The 25181-nt window shown below is 41.7% G+C and overlaps 1 protein-coding gene across 1 annotated transcript; it reads left to right on the top strand.

The window, feature by feature from the left end:
- The first annotated feature begins 3909 nt into the window (after window positions 1–3909).
- On the top strand, window positions 3910–4677 carry LOC141498180 (surfeit locus protein 2-like). The gene has a single exon (XM_074201160.1). The coding sequence runs from the start codon at window positions 3910–3912 to the stop codon at window positions 4675–4677; it is 768 nt and encodes a 255-aa protein (XP_074057261.1).
- Window positions 4678–25181: the final 20504 nt, after the last annotated feature.

Here is a 25181-nt window from a genome sequence, read left to right as displayed (position 1 = left end):
CTTTAAAAGGAGCACATTGGAATGGGTGGTTCTTGTGGCCCCATCCAGGTTTCCATAGATGTTCCCAGTACATCTCCTTCAAACAGCACAAGCCATTCATTTATCTCATTCCTCCTATATGTAATCTCTTCCTTTTTCTCCCTTCTCTTCCTCTTCCTGCTCTCTTCTTCCTCCTCTATCTTCTTTTTTTTTCTTGTTCTTGTACTTTTTGTTGTCCTTCTTTTTCTCCTCCTTTCCCCTAGAAGCTCCACTCAATGATGTTCCAGGCCACCACCATCCTTTCATCATCTCCTTTCATTTCTGCTCACATGCTACTGCTGACCACTACTGTAGGAAGTCACCTACTTCTCAATTGTGGCTCCAAGAAACTGTAGTATGTGCAGCAGTCATATCGTAGTAAACAATTTTTGCAGAGAGACTAAAGAAGATTCAGGGTTGTTTATGGACCTAAAAACCATCCATGAGATAATGTTATGTCTAACCCAAACTTATTGAGACTCCATACTGCTATTGTAGAAATGGCAGATGAGAACAATTTGGTTTGAGTCAGGAAGGTGACTGAAGTTAGCATTGTAGAAGGTTTAAAGCTGGTTCAACATCGATGACCAAGGTCATCCTCAGCATCCTGAGCCATTACCAGTTGTCTTCACTTTTGTCTTGCCTCTAGATTCTAGTCTTGTTGGGAGAGAGAGAGGACTGGGATGTTAAGTAACTCTGCATCCCTGAAGTCCAATTTATGTGCAAGGGAAAAGACATCAGCAAGTTCATTGATCTGATCAGACACACTGTACCTTGATCACATGGTGGTGTCATTTGGGTCCTCTTCTAGCATGAAGGACTGGAACAACCGAAGAGTGACAGCCACCAAATGGTAGTGTGATATGGTATTCATAGTTTCACACAGCCATCCCACACATCAGTTAATGTTGTCCATGTTCGTCATGTTGTGAAAAACACAGATAAGAAAAAGTAAGGAAAGGGAAGCAGGTGTGATGTGATCTGCAGTCAGGGTCTCTCAGCCCTTTTTCCCCAAAGCGGACATATGCCTCAAGTCCTTTGTAATTGTCTCGGCTCATTGAATTTGGGGATTCTTGTTGTTTACATTGACAGTTATTCATCCTATCCCATGTATACACTCTTCGGGGTCTGAGTAACTCACTACTTTCCATCACTTAATGTAAATATTTCCAGCATTTTGTGACAGTAGCCTGCTCATTATTTCTTATGGCAAAATGCTATTGGACCATAATCACATATCACAACCATGTACCATTCTCTAGTTAATGGACATGCTCTCAATTTCAAAATCTTTTCCACCTCAAAATATGTCTTTTCCTTTCTTTTATCTTTTGAAATACAGACCTAGCTGTGGTATTAGAGGTTTCTCACAGTCCTTTTCTTTTTTATTTTTTTTCTCACAGTCCTTTTCTAAGAGTTTCAACTCGCTCTTCAGAATGGTTGGTTCAAGGGCAACTAGGTGGCACAGTGGATAGAGCATCAGCCCTAGAGTCAGGAGTACCTGAGTTCAAATCCAGCCTCAGACACTTAATAATTACCTAGCTGTGTGGTCTTGGGCAAGTCACTTAATCCCATTTGCCTTGCAGAAACCTAAAAACAAAGAATTGTTATTTCATTTAATCCTTACTACACACCTGTGAGAGTAGTGCTATTATTTATCCCCATTTTTCAGATGAGAGAAACTGAGGTTAAGCAACCTACCTAGAGTCTATTTTGGGAATTCCTGCCTTTTATATTATAGCTTACACCCCTCTAGGGGCATGGACTACTTGAATCAGATTTGCTCAGTATTAGTTGAATAAATCAGCCTGGCAGACACATTCAAACTAAAAACTTCGATTTCACAGTCCTAAAACTCAGAAGAATCACACAGGGTGAGTAGGACAGGAATGAGGGAATTTGCTGGTAATAATCAGCTTGGAGTAACAAGTTATCCCTATGGCTAGAGGGAGAAGCCTCAAGTCAGGAAGATGGGTGCTCCAAGGCCACCTGAGACACTTAGTAAGTCCCTGACAAATCTCTGATTCCCTCAGTTTTCCATGTGCAAGATGGGAAAATAGCACATATCTCTGAGGATTGTTGCAAGGATTAGCCTACTGTCTGGAATGGCCTGAATGTTCGTTATTATTATTGCTGTATTGTTATTGTAAATACGAAATAAACTGGAATTGTTGGATTTGAATTTTTGCAGGACTCAGAAATCTTTTCTTCTGAAATGAATTCTTTTCAGATTTTGTTAGTCACTTCTGATTCTTTCCTCAACTTAGGTGGCTCCACAGAAACTACCAACAGGCATGACCATAAGGTTTGCTATGGTGCAGATCCACAGGGACCCTCTTCTCTTGCCCGAAATTTATCTGGGATTCCAGATCCACAATGCCTATCACAGGACCTTGGAGAGCTCCCTGCAGTGACTGACAGGAGAGAGTCAGCTAGTTCCTAACCATAGCGGCAGGGAGCAGGACAAGAATATGTCTGTCATTAGAGGAGCCACCTTAGTTCTGTCTGTCCAGACAGGAACCCTGCTGGAGCTCGCCAACTTTCCACAGGTGAGTGATATTGAGAATACTACCTTCTGAATCTTTGGAGGTCACTTCAGTTTAGGAGAGGGGAGATGGACCTCTCTTTGAACTATACACAGATTGTACACTAAGAGAGGATTAAGCTAGCTATCTCTACGGAGGGATGAAGTGGAAAAGGACTAAGCATTTAGAGAGTGCCTCCTGTGGGCCTGTACTGTGCTAAACATTTTTTACAAATGTTATTTCATTTGATCCTCCCAACAACCCTGTGAGATAGGTGTTTTTATTATTACCAAATGAAATACAGAGAAATTAAGTGACTTGGCCATGGTCATCTAACCAATAAATGTCTATGTTTAAATTTGAACTTAGATTTGCTGATTCCAGATCTAATGCTCAATTTACTGCATCCAAACTCAGCTGCATATATGGCAAGAAAAACTAGTAACACTCAGTTATACAGGTGGCAACAGAAAAGTCAAGAGATGACAGGCTATCAAGGAGCATAGCATGATCATTAGTATTTAAAGTTTCAGAGATGTCCAGATGGATGAGGATTTTGAATGGTCCATTTGATTGGACAATTAAAGGATAATAGCTGACTTTTGAAAGCAATTTCAGTAAAAGAGTTTAGGTGCTAAATTGCAGAGGGTTTTGAAGAAAGTGAAAGAAGAATAGGAAATGTGGAATGCAGATGAAGTTGTCAAGGAATTAATCATGAAATAGAGAAGGGTTATAGACAATAGTTATGAGATTGGTTGGATCCAGTTAGGGTTGTTTTAGGGTTGAGGGAAGAGGGACATGGGGTTATTTATAACCAACTGGAAAACAGTTAGAAAACAAGGAGAAATTACATTGTGCTTCATGATGACATAGATTCATTAATGGTTCTGAGACATTCACAATTTCCCTTTATCCCACCTTAGAAGTTGTGGATCTCCACTTCTCATTGAGACATTACTATGGGACCCAACTACATTGCTAGTTACAGTTTTAATAAGGCTCTCACATTTACATACATGACCAGTGAGGTTCCTGGTTTTCAGTTTTTCTCAAGACAGTGAACCCTAATAAAGATCCAAATGACATACTACTTAAGGAGTTCTGGCAATCAGTTTTTCCATGTCAGGAAGACCATGACAACCTGGAGCTAGAGCCTTGTGCACCTTACCTTGGAGATTTGCCTATATTCTTTTTTGTCATGAATATGTCTGGCCTTTATATCCTTTGTGATTTGGACCCTTCATGAAATGCTTTTGAGGAAATCAGAGATTGCACCTGGAAAAAGCTGGAGAAAGCTGGGTACTGCACCCTTGGCAGGCAAGATTACCTTAAGAAAGGGTCCTGTCCCTCCCCCGGACCCGGAGCCATGAGCAGCCTCGACGCCCGGGCACCGCCGGAGGTGCGAGCGTTCCTCCTGGGCCACCCCGGGCTGCAGCTGTGCCCCGGCGGCGCCAAGGTAAGGTGCAAGTTGACAGGTCATGAATTGCCCAGCCGCCTGCCAGACCTCCAGGCCTATACCAGTGGCGAGAAGTATCAGCGGCTGATGCGCACTAACCAGACTTTCAACTATGAAGACTTTGAGGCACACGTCGTTCCCAGCACCAAAAATCTGAATCAAATGTTCTGCAAACTCACCCTTCGGCATATCAATAGACTTCCAGAACACATTGTACGTCAAGTCCAGGGCCGGCGCTATCCAAAGGCTCTGCACAAATATGAGGAATGTCAGAAGCAGGGTGTGGAGTATGTTCCTGCCTGTTTGCTGCAAAAGAGGAGGAGACGGGAAGACTTGATTGATGGTGACCAGCAGCCCCGCAAAAAGGAGGATTTCTGGAAGCCTGAGTCCAGTGATGAAGAAGACCAGAGTGATGACAGCATGACTGACTTATACCCACCTGAACTGTCCATTGAAAAGAACCCAGGTGAGAATGGAGATGTCATAAGGAACTACTTAACAGATACTGAAGACAACAATACACAACCTTCAGGAGAGAATGGCATGAATAGAGGAGAGAAGATGGAGGTGGACAGGCCAATGTGCACCAACAGGACAAAGAAGTCTGCTTCAATGAAGAAATTCAAGAACCATCACCGAAAACTCAAGCGCTTCAAAAGAGGAACAGAAACAAAATAACTTTTTGTATAATTGAATTAATAAAGTTGATGAAGAATGTAAAAAAAAATGAATGGGTCCTGTCCATGATTGACGCATGAGATTTTGGATGAAACTCAGAGGAGGGACCTCTCTCACAGAACCTTTGAATTCCACAAGTGATCTGACCAGGGCCTCAAGCAATGGAGCTTTTACTAAACTCATTCTGGAAAATAGATATATCTGGACTTACCTCATGTTAGTTTTAACTCTTGGGGATTTTTTTGTTCACATTGTTACAATATATTAAGCTTTAGTCAACTCAAACAGATTTTGTTCACATTAACCATTTCTTAACTTACAATTCCCTCTTTCTATTTCTATTTTATTCTACTTTCTAATTCTATATTTCATTTTATTAAGTTAATTCCAATTTCTCCATTTTCATTCAAGGATTAAATTTGACATTGTACTTTTGCATTCAAAGCCCTTGATCATCTGCCTCACTCCATGATTATCTAGTTTTCTTGCATCTTAAACCCCTCTAACATGGACTTTGAGATCTAGTGGCTCAGTCCTTTTTGTTCCTCACAGAAAATACTCTATCTCTGTACTAGAAGCATTTTCACTGACTGTGCCAGATACCTGAAATTCTCTTCTTCCTCCTTTATATCTGCTGTTCTCCCTGACTTCTTTTATGCCTATACTAAAATTCAGCTTTCTGTGGGAAGTCTTTTCTCATCCCTCTTAATGCTGCTGGCTTCCCTCGGATGATTATCTCCATTTCTCCCCCTATATAGCATTTTTTGGCACATAGTTCTTATCATGTTGCTTCCTCCAACAGTGGAAGCTCCCTAAGAGAAGGGACTGACTTTTGCCTTCTTTGTATAAATTGATATTTTGCAGATAGTCTGACAGTGGTTAATCAAAGTTTGTTGAGTGTTGGTACACTCATAGATTTAACTCATCCTAATCTTTTACTGGCTTTCTTGGACCCTGACTCTGGTGTGCTAAACTTTGGTGTCCCCCAGGGTTCTATTCTCAGCTTTCAACTCTTCTCTCCTACAATACTTCACTTGGTGATCTCAGTAGTTCTCAAGGTCTCTCTGATCATCTCCAAACTGAAGATTCTTGAATTGTCTTATCCAGCCATAACTCTGCAGTTTTCATCTTTAAGACTATTGGACAACTTGAACTGGATGTCCTGTACACTTCTGAAACTCCACATGACCAAAACTTTTTCCCTTGGAACAAGGCCCCTTCTCAACTCACCCTACAGGGCAACATTCAAACTATCTCACTGAACACCTTAGCAATGCCAGGATGAAGTCTACAAATACACATTTTGTCAGTGCATGAAGCTGACACAAACTCAAAGGAGACTCATGTGGCATACAGGTGAGCAAGCCAACCTTTACCTTCAGAAGTGAAGGTCTTTAATGTTCCCTTATAGAAGCTTCACAAAACTCGATGGCAAATAAACAATCAATCAACATACAGAGAGTCCCTTCTCCTTCTCTAAAAATATGGTGGTTCTGCTGATGAGATCATGAGATTAGATAATCTTAGGCTTGCATCTGGCTGCCAGTGGAGTACTTTATCACTTCCATATCCAGGTACAGATGTGCTCCTTTGCTTGGATACTGCAGGGCCTTTCCTTTCTTTTCTTTTCTTTTGCAAGGCAAATGGGGTTAAGTGGCTTGTCCAAGGCCACACAGCTAGGTAATTGTAAGTGTCTGAGACCGGATTTGAACTCAGGTACTCCTGACTCCAAGGCTGGTGATTTGTCCTCTACGCCACCTAGCTGCCCTGCTGGGCCTTTTCTAAAAAGAATAAAGACGCTTACCATTGGATCGGAAGTTCTTCCAAATTCTGTTCACTCATGACCTCAGCTCTTACACTGGTCAACTCCCAAATCTTTCATTTTGGCAACTCTTTCATCAACAAAGCTTGACCTGTTTAGTGAGATACCCAACCCTAACTTACAGTGACCATCCCATTAATTTTCCAGATCATCATTTTTGCAGGCCAGATCATCACCAGCACCAACAATTTGCCCAATAATTTGTAAGCTTTAGATTTACCCAATTTGTTTCAGTTCTAAAGCCCCCCCCCCCATCTGTTCTATATAAAGAATGACTAGAGAACAGGCAAAAGAGATCTAAGCTCTAGAAGGAAATTTGGACTTTTCATATATAAATAAAGCCACTAAAAATCTCCCATTCTTAACAAGCCAAAAAAATCAATAATTGTTTAAATTAGTAAGGTCCTTCTTTGTGTCTGACATTGAACTAGACAGTGTCCCCACAAGCACAAAAAATCACATAGTTCATGTTTTCAAATGATTCAATGATTTCAATCAGCATTTTTTAAAGCATTTCCTGTGTACTAGGAACTGTATCACCTCCTAAAGTGTCTAGGAGCCTCAGGGATCAGAGCAAAGAGAAGAAAGAGGGGGACAGGTTCTAAGATAAGAGCTAAGAGACACTGTGTCTGGGGGAAGGGAGTGGGGAAGACAGAAGGACTTGGACTCCTAATGGAGCAGAAGCGAAGGCTTACTACTACTGTAGTCGCAGGTAGGTTGTAAAGAATATTTTCCTTTTAGCTTCTCTAAGTTCCTTTCTACTAATTTCCCCTTTCTCCATTAGAATCTCAGCTCACTCTCTTTTGTCTCGGAGTTCCTTTTTTAAAGCAATTCCATTTAAGAAGCTGTTTCCGCATTCTTCAATTTCCGCCTTAACTCCTCTAATCTGTCCAAATCAAAGCTGTCCCAAGGGGGCCAGCAAAGTGTAGTGTCATCCCTAGTCAAATCCACCCAATTTTGGCAATGGGAGGGTCACTCCATAGAATATTTGAGACATTGAAAGGCGAAGGTTCGTTGGGGGTAAGAAGATAACGGGATTACAGCAAATATATCTCATTGTAAAGACGAAATTGAAAGTCCAGGACCCACCTAAACACAGCTTAATTAACTTAATTAACAAGTACTCGCAATCCACAAGCAGAAGCAATTCACTTCTTACAAGCAATCCGCTTAAAATGCAAAAACAAACTTTCCACAACTCAACTCTTAAGCACAATTACAATGCTAATTTCAACCAGTTTAGACGCTTGTCCGATTTGCAAATTTAGTGGAGTGCAGTGGTAAAAAACGAAATAAAAGCAAAAAGCAAAAGAGGCACTAGAAGAACAAATTACAAGAGTTTGTAGTGGGGGGGAAAGTTTATCAGAATAATCCGGGTCAAAAGTGGGATCCTGGAAGACTCCCTCAAAAAAGGGGGAGTTCCATCAAAGGATGAACTGAGGGCTAGAACTGGAAAGATAGCAGTGAACTTCCCAGAACAGGCCAGTCGGATTTCGGAAAAAAATTCCCGGTGAGGCCCAGTCTCTTCCCACCCGAAGAGGAGAATTCAGAACTTCGTCTCCAGAGCTATCCCACACTGTCACCAATTTATGTCAAAAGGATTTTAAATGTAGTCCCGTCTGGACCAGTCTCTAATTTTTTAATGGCCAGAGGTGAATAGAACAGGATAGAAGCAGGTATGTCCGGAATCAAGTAGCAGTTGAATTAATTTCAGAGTGAGGAAGGCAGTTGGAAAGTGAAGTCACCCTGGGGAGAGGGGCTTCTCACCCTGGGACAAGGGCAGAACTTATCGTACTGAGTCCTTTTTTTTTTTTTAATGTTTATTTATTCTCTTTATGTACAAATAATTTTTTTTATACATTAATAAAATATTCTTGTTTAAGAGTAAACAGAATACCCCCTGCCCCCACAAAATATAGACTCGCTTGAGCGATAAAGAGGAGAGAAAAAAATTAAAATTTAAAAAATAATAGTAATAATTGTAGGCATGGCCAGGTGGCGCAATGGACGGAGCCCCAGCCCTGGAGCCAGGACGTACTGAGTTCTTGAATCAGTTTCCAAGGAAGGTTCACGTGCACAGGTCTTAAATTCCTTGTGAAATGCATTTAATTCAGATCATAAGGGTTGACCTTTGTGATTCAGTGGGGTACAGAACCAGAGTTAGTGAACCGGAAAGGAGAATGCGACTCCTAGTTCAATTCACTCCGAAATTGTGAACTCAGAAATTTGGGGACTGTTAGCATTACAAGACATCTTGGTTCATCACTTTCCACTGCTGAAGTACGTGGGCTATAATTCTAGGTCTCAAGCAAAAAAATCTCCTGGGAAATTGAGAGTTCCAACAAATCTAGATAGTATAGTCATTAAGCATATCATATAGATTAATATGAGAGTCAAAAATCACGTAAATCATACACACACACACACACACACACACACACACAACACACACACACAGACATTTCCATGCTTAATTGTAGCTTTTGGGGAGAGTGGAAGGGAGTAGAAAAGGCACAGCAAAAAAAAAAGAAAAGAAAAGAAAAGAAAAAGAAAACCAACAAGGAATTTTTAAAAATATATATAGTGCTTATTATAAAGTTTCCTTGAAAAGGCAATTTAATGTTTTATATTGAATTCCCTTTCATGGTCAGTTTTGTAGGGAATATTTTTTCTCATTTTGTATTCAAGTGTAAAATAAATATAATTTACACAAAATGAAGAACATCATTCTTTCCCCCCATTACTTCACCACCATCCTATTCCATTCCAATCTTCAAGCACAAGTCATTCAGGTATCCCCCCATATCCTTAATTTCTAATCCTTTGAGACCAATAGAAGAGCTGGTGTGAAAAGTGTGGTACAAATCGATTCTATTTCCTTTGCAGGGATTTTTGTGCGATGGAGAGTCGGTCTCCATCCGAGGATAAACAGAATTGGGTAGGCCTTTGGGCAGAGTTCCAAATTGCTTTCCAGAAAGGTTGTACCAGTTCGGCAGTTCAGCAGTCCCGGAAGGGCAGGATATGGATGGTATGTCCACAGCTAGTTTGGGTTAGTTCTTCAGAAGTCTTTGGGCCATGGAGCCTGCTCCAGTTCTCGAAGACATGCCTTGGATCAGGGTCTGCAGCTTCTGTGGGTCAGCTTCCTGCTCTTCATCGAGCAAATGAGCAAACCACTTCTTGTATTTCTTCCTCTCATTTCGGAACCAGTTTCGGACCTGGCTAGAGGAAAGATCCAGCTGAACCGCCAGGGTTTCCAGCTCCTTGGCCGGGAGGTTCCTGTTGGCTTTGAAATGATCGCTCAAGATTTGGCGTTGGTGAGAGGAAAATCGGACCCAGGTCCTCCGTTTAGTCTTGGCAGGGCCAGGGGCATCGCTTCTCTCTTCCACGTCCTCGGCAACGGCAGGCAAAAGGGCGGACAGGGGAGCAGTCGAGGCAGAGTCCCCGCCTGGCCCTGTCTCTCCATAAGTCTGAATCTCGGTGGTGAGCAAAGTAGGAACTTGCTGCACCGGGGCAGGAGAGTCATTGCCGCAAGGTAGTAAGTCTTGTTGGGGTAACTCTTTTCCTGAAGTCTCCATCAGATAGCCCAGTAGTGAGAAATACTCTTCGGAACAGAGGGGACAATCGACTTGCCACTCAAGCAGACGGCCCCATAGGGTGGATGCGGGCGCGTCTGCCAAATTGCTCTCAGTCGCCTTCTTGGAACACTGCATACTCAACAGCTGAACAATGTCTTCCACGATCTGATCAAAGATCTCAGTCTGGAGAGACCTGATTGGTAGACTGGGCCATTTGAGGGAATTCTAGCTCAATGCAAAGCAAGGTCTTTCCAAAAGGTCTATTCACCTGCCTTCCTGAAGGGCACCTGTCCAGAGTCACGTCAAAGTTGGCTAACCCTTTGGTCAATTTTGAAGCAGGGGTCCCATAAATCGAGGTGCAGCCTTGACTCTGATAGATAAGGGAAAGTCAAGATAGAAATTCCAGAAGATTCTATTCAGCTAGGGCTAGCACAATCTCCTTGCAAACCACGTACTCCCCACGTGAGAACACTGGATGCTTCTTCTATTTAAGGGAGAAGCTTTTTGAACTGATTGCGTCACCACACATCAACCGGGAGGGTCCGGTCATCTCTGTATTCCTTCCTAGGATGGGCAGATGATGAAAGGGACCCACTCAACTCTTCCAAGTCCTGAAATCCTCCATTAAAGCGAGAACCTTGACTCAATTATTTCAAAAAAAAAAAAATTGTCAAAGTCTTATACCCAGTAATGGGATTTAGGATTCTTATATTAATTGATATGGAAAGTGTAATGATGGTGCTAATTGTCTAGATAGCTTGGTACTTCCTTTTTCCCAGGGAAGTCAGAGCTAGAGCCGAGACATTGCCGTTTAAAGTGATCAATGGGGAATTCCTTACCCTCTCACAATTCTTGCATTCCAGTACTTATGAACACTCAATGAACCAAACCAGGGACTGCAATACCTATTCCATCATGCTAAGACTCAACGACTCCCAAGACTTGAGCATTTCAACCGAAAAACTGTTCCCACAGGAATGCAAAACAATATTGTCCCCCAAATATCCTGCACCCGTAGACTTGCCCTGGGGTCCATTTAAGACTTCTATATGATTGTTTGGTGATCCAGCCCAACCTTGTGATTTGGGGGTATATAAACTCTGCTTTGTCCCCAGAAAGATGAGCCCTTTCCGGGAGGGCTTGTTTGACAAATATGCCTTCCTCACTCTGAAGTTAATTAGACCGCTACTTGATTTCTGGCAGACCTGTCTCTAATCCGTTCTGTTTGTCTCCGGTCATTAGCAGATTAGAAACTGGTCCAGTCCGCGTTACATTTCAAATTCTTTCAACATTGAATTGTTGGCAGCAGTTCCCCCGGGTAGATGTAGATATGGGGCCTTGAATTCTCCAACTGAGGTGGGAAAGGACTAAGCCCCACTAGTTTTCGGAGTTCTCTTGTATCCACCACTCTCACTCTTGCTCTATTTCCGGCTCACCCTTTGATTGAGCCCCAGTTTTTTTTTTTTTTTCTGAGGAAGACTGTAGGCCCCCTCTCTCCTCCTGGATCACACCTGTAAGACCTTTTTTTTTAACTTGCACACCTCAGGTTTCTCCTGCCTCTATTGTGATCTTGGTTTTGTTGTTATTTTAACAGCAAGTCACTTAAGTGTCCAACCTGCAGTAAGTCCCCTCAACCCTCCAACAGCGCTGCGATAGCGGTTTAACGTGAGTTCCCTTGAAGTTGCTGTCCACTATTCACTTTGGTTATCCAAGTTGGCTGCCAGCACAGCCAGGGTTTCCGGTATTTGTGAATTGTTTGTACTTGCTAGTTAAGGAGTGTCATTAGCTTTGGGAGTCGGCCTTTAAACTGGGACAGATTTATCCCAGGTTGGGGAGGAGGAGCGGGAGAGTATAGCAGCTCCCCAGAGCTGGCAATCCCAGCGAGCCAGAGTCTTTCCAGTTCAAAGAAATACTGCCTTCGGCAGGTTAGACAGCTACCCAGAACCTACCACAGTTAACAACCTTTTGACTTTAAATGTGTGCAGTGATGGGATGGACCTGGAGGGGGAATTCTGAACTCTCTACTACGCGGGAACAGATTAGGCTCTCTCTCTCTCTCTCTCTGTCTCTCTCTCTCTCTGTCTCTCTCTGTCTCTCTCTCTCTCTCTCTCTCTCTCTCCTCTGTTTTTGTCTTAGTTTCTCTGTGTCTCTCTATCTCTGTCTCTGTCTCTCTCTGTCTCTCTGTCTCTCTCTCTGTCTCTTTGTCTTCCTCTGTCTCTCTCTCCTGTTTCTGTCTTAGTCTCTGTTTCTATCTTAGTCTCTCTGTCTCTGTCTCTCTCTGTCTCGGTCTCACTCTCTCTGTCTCGTCTCTCTGTCTCTATCTCTGTCTTTTCTGTCTCTCTCTGTCTCTCTGTCTCTCTCACTCTCTCTCTCTCTCTCACGCGCGCGTGCACACACACACACACACAAACATGCAGACACATTGAACTCCCCTTTCTTTGTGAGGACTGATTCTCGGGCTCCTACATCGGGTAAGATTTTCTGATAAGACTTTCTCTCCCCCCCCCCCCCCCCCCCACCTTCACAGCTTTAATAATCGACTCTTCCAGTTCTTCTGGTTTTCTGTTTTGGTTTGATGGATGATTTCATTTACACCCCCCCCCCCCCCGCCCCTGCTAAACTTCCAAACTGGACACCCCACTGAGCTGGAGGTAATCAAATCAACATTTCGTTCTGAGATTTCTGAGAGTTTGTCCTGGAATACTAGCTTTTCTGTTTTACACAGATTGCTTACAAGGTGTGAATGACTCCTATTGTGGATTGAGTACACTTGCTGATTAATTAAGCTCTGTGTAGGTGGGTGCTCTGGTCTTCCAGGCATTGTCTTTAACATGGGAAAGATTTGGTAGGGGTGGAGCCAAGATGGTGACCAGAAGGATCGTGTCTTAGGCTCTCTCTCATAAAACTCATAAGCTAAGGACTCTAACTAAATTTTCAAGATTCAGAACCCACAGAGGGACCCAAGGAGGCAGTTCTCCTACTCAAGGTAACCTGGAAAAGAGCAGAAAGGCTCTGCTCCCCGGGGTCGGAGTGGCGCCCGCCAGAGGGGTGGCCCCCAGAGCCAAAGAACTTCAGCCCCCCAGAGGCAGCCCTAGGGGACTGGGAGCCCCGGCTCACAGCAGTGGTAGTCTCCTGAGCTGCACCCCGGGGAGCAGGCAGAGCCAGTAAGCAGGAGCCCCCAGGGCATGAGCCCATTGAACCTAGGGAGGAGAGTGAAGAGAAAGACTGCAGAGCTCTGTCCTCTGCCCCTGGAACAGGACTCTGAGGCTCTGACCACATTCAGATCCTGATCGCATCTAGGGCCCCCCATAGAACAGCAGGATCCCCCCACCTCAGCCCCATGGCAGAGGGGGGTGCATATGGTCATTCACAGACCAGGAGGGAGGACAGAGCCTCACACACTGAGACCCTTGTGGGAGTGTCCCAAAAGCTCGGGAAGCACCCCAAAACCAAGCTCAGCCTGGGAAAAATGAGCAAGCAGAGAAACAAGAGGAACACCAATGGGAAATATTTTGCATATGAGCCCAAGAAGGATCAAAATACTCAGTCTGAAGATGAGGAAGCACAAGCTCCTGCATCTAAAGACTCCAGGCAAAGCAGAAATTGGGCTCAGGCTATGACAGAGCTCAAAAAAGACTTTGAAAATCAAATGAGGGAGTTAGAAGAAAAACTAGGAAAAGAAATGAGAGAGATGCAGGAAAAACATGAAAATGGCTTTTTCGCCCATCCAGCCATCATGGTGGAAGCTCGGCTGTCATCTCATCATCATGTCCTCTCATAAAACATTCAGAATCAAGAGGTTCCTGGCCAGGAAACAGAAGCAGAATCGTTGCATTCCCCAGTGGATTCTGATGAAAACTGGTAATAAGATCAGTACAACTCAAAGAGGAGACACTGGAGAAGGACCAAGAATGGCCAGGGAAATGAAAGACATTCTACACCAAGACCACCTCCCCCTCCCTACCATTGCATCCATCCATCCATCCATTCATTCATTCATTCATCCATTCATCCATCACTTAAATCGCCTCATTACCCCCAATAAGAAATAACTACTACTGCTGCCCCTCCCAATTTGGAACCCTGTCTGCCAAAGTACAGACATCAAAGAAAACCCCCAACAAAGTATTGGAGTTGTCTTGCCCTTGAATGTCTTCATCTCTTGCCTCCATTTGTTCGGTAAACTGTGTATTGTGATATAGTTTAAATTACTGTTCTCTCCATCTCTGTGTGGCATTTGTATGTTTGATGTTATGCTTAAGAGGCAGAGATTATCCCGCAACAAGTTATTCCTGTCAAGAAAAACCAAGCTCAAGCCCTGCCTCAAACAAGCCTTCACAATAACCTCTCTATTCTTTGTTTTGTGTTCTAAGGAGTTAGAAGAGAGCACCTACCTCACAGGGTTGTTGTGGGGATCTAAGATTTGCAAGCCTTCAGTGGAAGACTCCAGTGCTGCTAATCCGGAGCTGTCTCAGCCAGATTATGCAGCTGACTGTGTTCATTTATCTAACTCACAGTCAGAGAAGTAGCCTGTTTGACCCCCTGCTTATTTCACACAATAAGCCATCTTCGTTCCTTATTGGGAGGTGGCAAATTAAGTGCTGGCAACTTTCTCAAAAGTTGTCGGTTATTTGTGTGTTTGGGAAAGCCCAACCTTTTTGTTAGGAACTAGACCTGGTCCAGGTGAATGGCTTCATAATTTTCTGAAGATGCAATTCTGCTAATAAAGGGCTTCTACAAAAAAAAAAACCCATGAAAATGAAGTCATCAGCCTAGTCAAGGAAATCCAAAAATTGCTGAAGAAAAATAGCATGCTAAAAACCAGGTTAGGTCAAATGGATAAAACAGTTCAAAAAATTATGGAGAAGAATGCTTTAGAAAGCAAAATTGGCCAGATGGAAAAAGAGATAAGAAAACTCTCTGAGGAGAACAAATCCTTCAGACAAAGAATAGAATTCAGGGAGATTGATGAATTTACCAGAAATCAGGAATCAATTCTTCAAAACCAAAAAAATGAAAAATTAGAAGAAAATGTGAAATATCTCCTTGAAAAAACAACTGATATGGAAAACAGACTTAGGAAAGATAATTTGAAAATTATTGGAATACCTGAAAGTCATGATCAGGAAAAGAGCCTTGACATCATTTTCAAAGAATTATTACAGGAAAATTGCCGATATTCTAGAAGCAGAGGTAGAAATGGAGAGAATCCACCAAACCCCCCAAGAAAGAGATCCCAAAAAACCAACCCCTAGGAATATTATAGCCAAGTTCCAGAACTCCCAAATCAAAGAGAACATATTACAAGCAGCCAGAAGGACACAGTTCAAATATTGTGGAGCGGCAGTCAGGATCACACAGGACTTAGCAGCAACTACACTGGGAGCTCGTAGGGCTTGGAATATAATATACCAGAAGGCAAAAGAGCTTAGAATGCAACCAAGAATCAACTACCCAGCAAGGCTGAATGTCCTCTTCCGGGGAAAAAAGATGGACTTTCAATAAACCAGGGAAATTTCAAATGGTCCTGTTGGAATGGCCAGAGCTGAACAGAAGGTTTGATCTTCAGATACAGGACTCAGGTGAAGCATAGAGATTGGAGGAGAAGGGGAAAATATGAGGGACTTGATGATGAACTGCATGTATTCCTGCATAGAAAAACGACACTAATAATACTCATATGAACCCTCTCAGTTAATAGAGCAGGTAGAGGGAGCCTTTATAGTTGAAGCACAGGAGAAAGCTGAATTTGAAGATAAAATATGGTGTAAAAATGGAGTCAATAAGAAAAAAAGAGAAATGGAATGGGAGAAAGAAAAAGGAGAGGGGGAATAGGCCAAGATATTTCATATAATAAGATTTTTCTTTATTACAATGAGCTATTGCAATGATATGGAAGGGGGGAAGGCAAGGGGGAATGAGGGAATCTTCAGTCTCATCAGAGGTGGTTAGGAGAGGAAACAGCATATGTACTCAATGGGGTATAGGCATCTGGAGTAAGAAGGAGGGGGACAGGGGGAAGGGGGGATCTGAGTGATGGGGGGAGAGGATGGACCATGAGGGGAGAGTGGTCAGATATAACACATTTTCTTTTTTACTTCTTGAAAGGGGCTGGAATTGGATGGCCTGTCTGGGACCATAGGGCCAGGTGGAAGCTGGGCCTAAGGGGTGGTAGGGTGGCTCAGGGCCTCTTGGCCCCAGGGCCAGGGATCTGTCTGCTGTACCACTCAGATACCCTACAGCAGAGTCAGAGTGAAAGGACAGAGAAAATATAGTACGTGGTAGTGGACAAATAAGAAAGGAGGGAGTTGTGATTAGCAATGGCAATGGTGGAAAAATATGGAAGTAACTATTGCCATGGACTTATCATAAACAATGTGATCCACCCGTGACAGAGTTGTTGGTGTTGGAACAAAGACTCAAACACATTTTTTATTATTATTATTTTGGGGTGGTGCAGGGCAAGTGGGGCTGGGTGGCCTGCCTGGGGCCACATAGCAGGGTGGTTGTTGGGTGTCTGAGGCCAGATTTGGACCCGGGTGCTCCTGGCTCAAGGGCCAATGCTCTGTCTGCCACCCAGCTACCCCTACTATTATTACTATTTTATTTTATTTTGGGTCTTTTTTTCTTTTTTCCTTTTTTTTTTTTTTGGTTTTTGCAGGGCAGTAGGGTTCGGGTGGCTTGCATGTCACATGCCTGGGTGATTGTTGGGTGTATGGGGCCAGATGTGGGCTCGGGTACTCCTGGCTCCAGGGCTGGTGCTCCGTCCATTGCGCCACCTGGCCATACCTACAATTATTAATATTATTTTTTTAATTTTAATTTTTTTCTCTCCCCTTTACTTATCACTCAAGCAAGTCTATATTTATGGGGGAGGGGATATTTCATTTACTCTTAAACAAGAATATTTTATTAATGTAAAAAACATTATTTGTACAAAATGAGAATAAATATTGAATAAAAAAATAAAAAATAAAAAATAAAGTAACATGGGAAAGATTTGCTGTAAGGGGAAAAAGGAGGTGTTAACAGTTCCAATTGCTCCATCCCCTGCCCTGATTCCCCTTTCAAACCTGTGTCTTTCAAATATTTAAGAAATATATGTAGACAAGACACAGGAAGGAACTGAATATGAAGGTATATTATATTATAAAGAAGGAGTGAATGGGAGAGAAAGGAATGTACTGGGAGAAAGGGAAAGGAGAGGTAGACTAGGCTAAATTATTTCACATAAAAGAGACAAGAAAAAGCTTTTGCAATGGAGTGGAAGGTGGGAAGGTGAGGGCAAGTGAGTGAGCTCTCATTGGTAGTGGCTCAGAAAGGAAATAATATGCACACTCAATTGGGTAGAGAAATTCATCTTACTCTAGAGGTGAGGGATAGGAGAAAATAGGAGGAGAAAGGGATGGGAGAAAGGGGAGGGGGAGGATAGGGGTGATAGAAGAGAGGGAAGATGTGGGAGAGGGTAGTCAGATATATCACACTTTTGAGAAGGAATAGAGAGAATAGAATAAATGGGGGTGGGGAGGAATAACAAGAGCAACCCTGGAGAAAATATTGAAGCAATTTTTCTGATGGATCCATGATAAAGAATGCTATCTATCCCAAAGACAGAGCTGATGGTGTCTGAATACAGACTGAAGCACACTTACCCCCTCCCACTTTATTTTTCTTGAGGCTTCTATTTCTTTGGGGGGGGTTATGTTTACTTTTACAATATGACTATTATAGTAATGTGAAAAATAGATAAAAGTAAAGTTCTTTACAAGAAAAAAAGAAATATAGCTCTGAGCATCCCCCTCATTGCCAAAATTGGGTGGATTTGACTAGTGACAGCCCCATACTTTGCTGGCTTCATTGCAACAACTTTGAGGAGGCCAGATTAGAGTGTTTAAAGAAGAAACTGATGCATAAGGAAACTCAGTCTCCTGAAGGAGAGTGCTTTAAAAATGGAACTCAGCACCATTAGGAAATGAAACTCTGCCTTCCCCACTCCCCTCCCCAAATCATGAGTATTTTTTCAATGTGGGAATGGATAAGATCATTGTAGCTCCTATCTCAGCACTGCTCTCCTTTTTTAGGGTTTTTTTTTTAAACAAACAGGGTTAAGTGGCTTGCCCAGGGCCATACAGCTAAGTAATTTATTAAGTGTCTGAGACCGGATTTGAACCTAGGTACTCCTGACTCCAGGGCCGGTGCTTTATCCACTACACCACCTAGCCACCCCTGGCCCTCCTTTTTATTGGAGAGATGAGCACCTTTCCTTCCTCTGCTTTGATTCCTGGGGCCTCTAGCCTTTTTTAAGGACATTTTCTACTCCATAAATTACAAATTACTCTTTCATTTGTCCTAAAAGGAAGTTCTTTCTTGTGTCTCTTGTCTCTGACACCCTCCAACATTGAAAGTGTCCCCATTTCTTTAGGTCTTTCCCCCTTAATCCCTCTGTATAACCAAATCCCTTCTACCTGTTTATTGATAATGCTACTAACCACTGGGTCAGTTAGGAGTGCCCATGTATTTTTGTGCAGCGGGATTGGTCCAATTCTTTTCCTTCCATATGGCAATGCCCACTCAATACTGAGGCCCATGAGGGGTTCCTCCCCCTTATTAATGACCATTAGTCTAAGGACTTTATTATCCCATGTTCTTCTTCCATTCTGCCTTTATGTTGATCATTTCAATTCCCTCTACCCCACACCTGTGCATTTCTTGGTCTGGTGGGTTATTGCTACCTCTGGATCTCAGAGTTTTTGTCCATTTCCCTCCCTCTTTATGCCCTCCTAAAGGAATCCATACCTTAGCTCTCTCTCCCTGAAGCTGAAATTTCTTTGATTCTCTGAAATCTACTCTCCCACATCCATCAATTTTTGGCTTCCCCAACTCTTTCCTCATCTAATATATTTGCCTCTGAAAAGTGAGGGAATTCAGTAGGTGAACTAACACAAAAACATAGTGAATAATTTCATCCCTATGAGATAAAGTACTTAAACTTTGAACAATGTCAACAAAGGCCTCCCTGACTCTCCCAGCAGTTGTGGTCACAGCTGTCTCTGTTTCTGTCACTGAGGATATTTACTTTGACTTTCCCTTAACAATACACATTCCCCACATAGTTAAAACACTCCTGAATTCACTCCATACCTAGCCTTTGTCCTAACCTACCTTAAAGTGACTCTGTTTTCCAATTCTGGCCAGTTACTCATCATGCCCCCTATCTACCTGAGGAGGAAAGTAAAGATGAAACTTTAGACTATAACTGTATAATTTATTTGGATGTCTTGCTTTCCCCTTGGAAGAAAATGAAAGAAATGCCTTTAGAGAAATCTGGACTTTGACTGGTACATTGTTGGATCTTGTCTTAGCATGAGGAAGGAGACTTGATTGCCAGTTACAGGATTACCACCACCACAGAAGTGGTTGAAGCTTCATCACTACCAGATGTCCATTCAGCACAACAAACTGAACTCTAAATGGTAGCCAGATGTTGTGAATTCAGGAAAGGAAAGAGGATTAACATTCAAGTTAATCATCTTGGACTTTAGTAGCCATCTCCTAGGGATATCAGAAAGAGTTTATTGTTCCAAAGATACCTTCAATGGACTCTGCTTCTTTGACCATCTCTGATCTACAGCCAAAGGTTTAGGTTGACTTTTCATATCAATCCTGTGATGATAGTCTAAAACATCACATTCCAGATCTATGGGGAAAGGAGACAAAAACTTTCTCTGAGATTCTTTTGCTCATTTACCACCAGGGCATGAATGGTATTCGCAGGGAATAAGAGTTATGACCTCAGTTGTGAAATGGTAGCAAAGTGGAGGTACAAGCCTTGCCTGCAATGAACTTCAGATTCTGTGGTGGAGAAGAGATGCTTCTGACCTGAAGTCAGCTCCCACAACTCTCAATCACCTTCTTCTGGTTACAGGAATTGGAATTTATCATTTTTCCTAAAGTAACATAAGGATATATGGTCACTTGTGGAATAGACCTCCCATGCTGACAATGCACTTGTATATGGATGAATATCCACATGCATGGACTACCTGTATGATGACCCAAATCTGGAATTTATGGAAGATCTCATACATCCATCACAGTTCTCAGTGATTTCCATAAAAGTATCCTCAATGAGAGGAACAGAAATAAGAATTCTATCATTGGGGGCCTATAAGATTCAATTCTCACTCATCCAAGGGCCATCTATATGTTCAAAGTCACCATAATTCATAGATTGAGGGCTGGAAGAGTACTCACTAACTATCTAATTAAAAGAATGAAGAAATTGGGGATAAGAAAACTCAGTAACTGATCCAGCCACTCTCACTGTATTCTAGCCAAAACAAAACAGCCTGTCTGCCTTGTGGCCCAGGTCATTCTCATCTTCAACTCGAGTCTAGAACTAGCACTAGAAACATCTTCTGAGGCCATCTACTCCAACTCTCTCACTTTGAAAATGAGGAAACTGAGCCCAGTAAAGCTAAGTCAAATTTTCACATCACCCAGGCTATAAGGTTTTTTACATTTTAGGAAGCCACTCCCTTGTCTATGTAATCAGCATATTTCATCTTGAATCCCAGGTGGTTTCAAATAGTTGTCTGATCTTTAGAAACATCTTTCTTGGAGATCCTGGAAGAGATCTAGTTCTCAGGGAAGTTTAGCAGAAGGTTTCTCTTCAGGAGATTTGCTTCTCTGAACCAAGTTACTTGAAGAGATCTTGAGTGTTTCTGCTAAAATCTTTTGTACAACAGATCTCAATACAAAACAATCTCTCAAATTCTACTTCATCAGTAACTAGTTCATGTGGTGCAAACTAGCTTAAACTTTGTGATTCTGATCTTAATCATAGAGTCATTAGAATAAGAAACTCAAAGTTCATAATTAACTCTGATTCTTTTTAGTTATAGATTTAATTAAAGACAGATGCAAATATGTTTAAAATTAAAAGAAAAACTCTTTAGGAAAATAGAAGATAACAATATTGGGTTTTTGTGAAGATGAGGGAGTTTTTTATTGAACTGTTACCAGTATCCACCTGGGTGTCTCTGAAAACATATGGAGAGTTGGAAAAAGAACCATCTAAAATTTAATCATCACCAAGATAGTTAAATATAAGCTTCCTATTCTGATGTGTGTGTTATCATTGAAAATTTTTATACCTCTGGCAAGAATTGTGAGGCAATGCCCTAGAATAATTTCAGCCCTTGGAGTTCTCTTTTTTCTTTATCCCTTCTTGAATGTTCTTTTCTGACCTCCTCCTGATCACATAACACTTGAGAAGAAAGATGCAGCCCAATAACCTATCACTGAAGGCCAAAATGGAATATATCTTCAGTCACCATGGCCTTTCCCTTGGTACTGTGGTACATGGTGAGGAAGGAGGCTCATATACAGCAGAACATCAACACACTGACTGTGATGGATTTGGCTTCATTGAAGGTATCAGGCAGGTTTCTGGCCAGAATGAAACTGCACAGGTTTAGGAAGCCCAGGTAGCTCAGATAGCTACTTCTATCACAGCAGAAGACAATAGCAGGGCCCTCATTACATTGAATGATAACATGACCAGTTCAGAGTGTGAGTCCATGTCTAGAAAGAGGGGAGAAGTTCCCAGTCAGATGAATTCCAGAGCAGATGAGGTCAACAGAGTTGGATACCCTAGATTGCACCCACATCCTGATTCTGTTCCCTGACCTTGTTATTCTGAATGCCAGAACAACCATAATAGTTTTTGCCAGAATGGAAGACATAGTCACAGTGAAGACAATTCCAAAAGTTGTTTCTCTGAGGAAGCAAGTGGCTGCAGTGGGATGGCCAATAAAGAGCAAGGAACAGAGGAAATAGAAGGTAAGGGACCTGAGGAGAGTATAGCTGCCAGTCCAGTTATTGACTTTGACTATGGGAGTATCTTGAAACTTCACAAACACCCAGAGAACCAGGGTTGTCAGGAGAAAGAAACAGTGTCTTCCCTGAAGGATCTCCAGTATCCAGAGATGTCACAGTCTTGGGGAAGCAGTGATCTCCACCCTTATTTGGATACCGTTCTTCTAGACACTTCATACAGTGATCCACATCTGTTTCTAACCTAAATTTCTGATAAAATGAATTATCACATTTATGCTAGCCATTATTTTCATGCAGTTAACAAAAATGATCAACTGTTATTGTCAGTCCTTCATTCTTAAAGATGACCATGACTTTAGGGAGAAGATGCCATGACATGCTTGTAAATTGGATTTGAGTGAGGGAGGAGCTAAGTCACCAGCCTCACTTTCTCCTCCAGAGCCCTTAGGCTCCAGTGGCCAGATATGAATCAGGACGACCTGAGATGATCCTGGAAGCAAGGCAATCAGGGTTAAGTGACTTGCCCAAGGTCACACAACTAGTAAGTGTCAAATATCTGAGTCTGGATTTGAACCCAGGTCCTCCTAATTACAGGACCCATTCTCTATCTATTGCCCCATGAAGCTAATCATTTAAGACAATTTAGCTAACAAGTTTCCTGATTCATACATTTTCCCAATTTGCCTTAATGCCAAATGGTATAACAAATTCCAGGAGAAACCTATTTCACTTGATATCAGAAAAAATATAAGCACACCTAGAGGTATCAAGGCCTTATAACTTTCAGCTAATCCACTGCCAAAAAAATGTGAAGTGGAAATCTCTCATTTTTATAAGATATGTAGGGGACAGCTAGGTGGCATAGTGGATAGAGCACTGCTCCTATAGTCAGGAGGACCTGAGTTCAAATCTGAACCCCAGACACTTAATAATTACCTAGCTGTGTGACCTTGGGCAAGTCACTTAACCCCATTGCCTTAAATAAATAAAAAAACAAATTTTTAAATATCTCTTAAAAAAAAAAAAGATATGTGGTAGCACTTCCAGTTCTCTCTAATCCCCTTTTCCCTAATTCCTTTTAAACCACCCAAAGATCCTGACCTGCTTCTTGATCCCATCCTCTTACTTGCCATGAGAGTGAGAGTCAGGGTGGAGGACCAGGGGTTGTAGCAGCTTGTAATTCTCTTGCCCTGCTTTCTCTTCTAAGCTTAATTCAATGAAACCTTAAACTTTAAAGTTTTTAAATATATTTACCAATAACAATAAATTCTGTTGAATCATTTCTTGACTAGAATTAAAATAATATTATTATTCAGGCAATTTCTAGGAATTTAAAGCATCTCAAATTTCTCCGTAAAGCATACTCCCTAAAGGGGATAGAAACCTGCATGGTCCATTCCTAATTCCAAAGAATTCTCTGAAACAGATACTTCAAAAATTCAAAAAATATCTTAGTAATTCCAAAAACTTTTAGAAGGTCTACTTAGGCCCCTGTTGAAGCACAGGAGTGGATTTCTCTCAGCTCTTGTTAACAGCTTTCAAAAGGCTTAACTTCCCAGTGAATTAAGGTCTTTTACTTTGTCCTTAAAGCATGTTTCCTAATTATGTTAATTACTCTCTTCTCTTTTCTGTTTAAGCAGTCTTCACCTTTCAGAATCTCCCAAGAGGCAATGCTTTGTAATTCAGAAGTATCAAAATCAAGGAATTTGGTCTTTTTTTTGCAAGACAGTGGGGTTGAGTAGCCCAAGGTCACACAGCTAGGTGCGTCTGAAGTTAGATTTGAAAAGAATTTGTTCTTAATAGAGAACAAACAAAATTAGTCTAATCAGTGGCCAAACCAGGCCACCCAAGTGCAGTGGGGAAACCTCTGACACTTGAGGCCCCATCAGCATGTAGGTCCAGGGATGTGTGGTCAGGAGAAGCAAAGGAGGCAGAACGTCCCCTAATATCACAAAAAGTAAAAAATACATAATGGTAAAATAAAATAAATATTGATATTTGCTCACCAGGTGGTTACATATGTAATTTATGTATGATGTCAGTCATTTCCATAGAAAATAACAGCTTATTTACATAATTTAGTCTCAAATATAGGAAAAGACAGTAATGACAAGCTGTACCTCACCTCAGATGTACAATCTCTCAACTAGGTTGAGCACATACAATAAATGCATGCCTGTTGCTATTTCTCTGCATCTCACTATTGTGATTTTTGTAAATCCTTTTATTATATATGGTCATTTTCCATTATCTAGATGACACACTTCACATGTGTGTATAAGATATTTTACATCTTGATTTTAGCCTCACAAAATACTGTTGAGTGAGGCAGTCAGTACATCTGCCTCACTGAAGGGGTTGTGCATGTTCTCCTTCTAATAGGTTCATACAGTGCTTCGTGTCTCCCTAGTCTTCAACCCTACCATATCACTAGAAAAGTTGATGAGCAAACCTCTGATCACAAAAAAGAGCCTGGACAATATCTTTCAAGAAATCATCAAGGAAAACTGTTTTGATATCCCAGAAGCAGAGGGGGAAAAAAGTCATTGAAAGAATTCATGAAGGGGCAGCTAGGTGACACAGTAGATAGAGCACTGGCCCTGGAGTCAGGAGGACCTGAGTTCAAATCCAGCCTCAGACACTTAATAATTACCTAGCTGTGTGACCTTGGGCAAGTCACTTAACTGCATTGCCTTGAAAACTCTAAAAAAAAAAAAAAAGAAATGAATTCATGGCTGGTGCTCTATCTACTGCACCACCTAGCTGCCCCAAAACATTGAACTTTCAAACTTTCCTGATGAAAAGACCAGAGTTGAACAGGAAATTTGATCTTCAAATTCAAAATTCAAGAGATGCAGAAAAAGATAAACAGGGAGAAGGGAAAATGTTATCCAATAAAACTGTTTATACCCCTACATGGAAAGATGATACTTTTAACTCTTGAGAACTGTATCTCTATTAGAAAAAGTATACTTAGAGAGATGGTGTGGGCATAAATTGATTTTGATGCAATGATATTTTTAAAAAAATAAAGCATGAAGAAAAGGAATATACTGGGAAAAGAGGAAAGGGGGAGGCAAAATAGGGTAAATTACAAGAAGAGGTATAAAGAACCTATTACAGTAGAAGGAAAGAAAAGAGGGGGTGAGAACTGTTTGAATCTTATTCTCATTGTATTTGATTCAGAGAGGAAATAACATGTATGAGTTTAGAAATTTATCTTTCCCTACAAGGAATTAAGAGTGGAAAGGAGAAAGAAAAGAGAA

Source organism: Macrotis lagotis, chromosome X (genome assembly GCF_037893015.1).
Source record: "Macrotis lagotis isolate mMagLag1 chromosome X, bilby.v1.9.chrom.fasta, whole genome shotgun sequence".
Lineage (NCBI taxonomy): Eukaryota > Metazoa > Chordata > Mammalia > Peramelemorphia > Peramelidae > Macrotis > Macrotis lagotis.
This window is presented reverse-complemented; position numbering and strand designations above follow the sequence as displayed.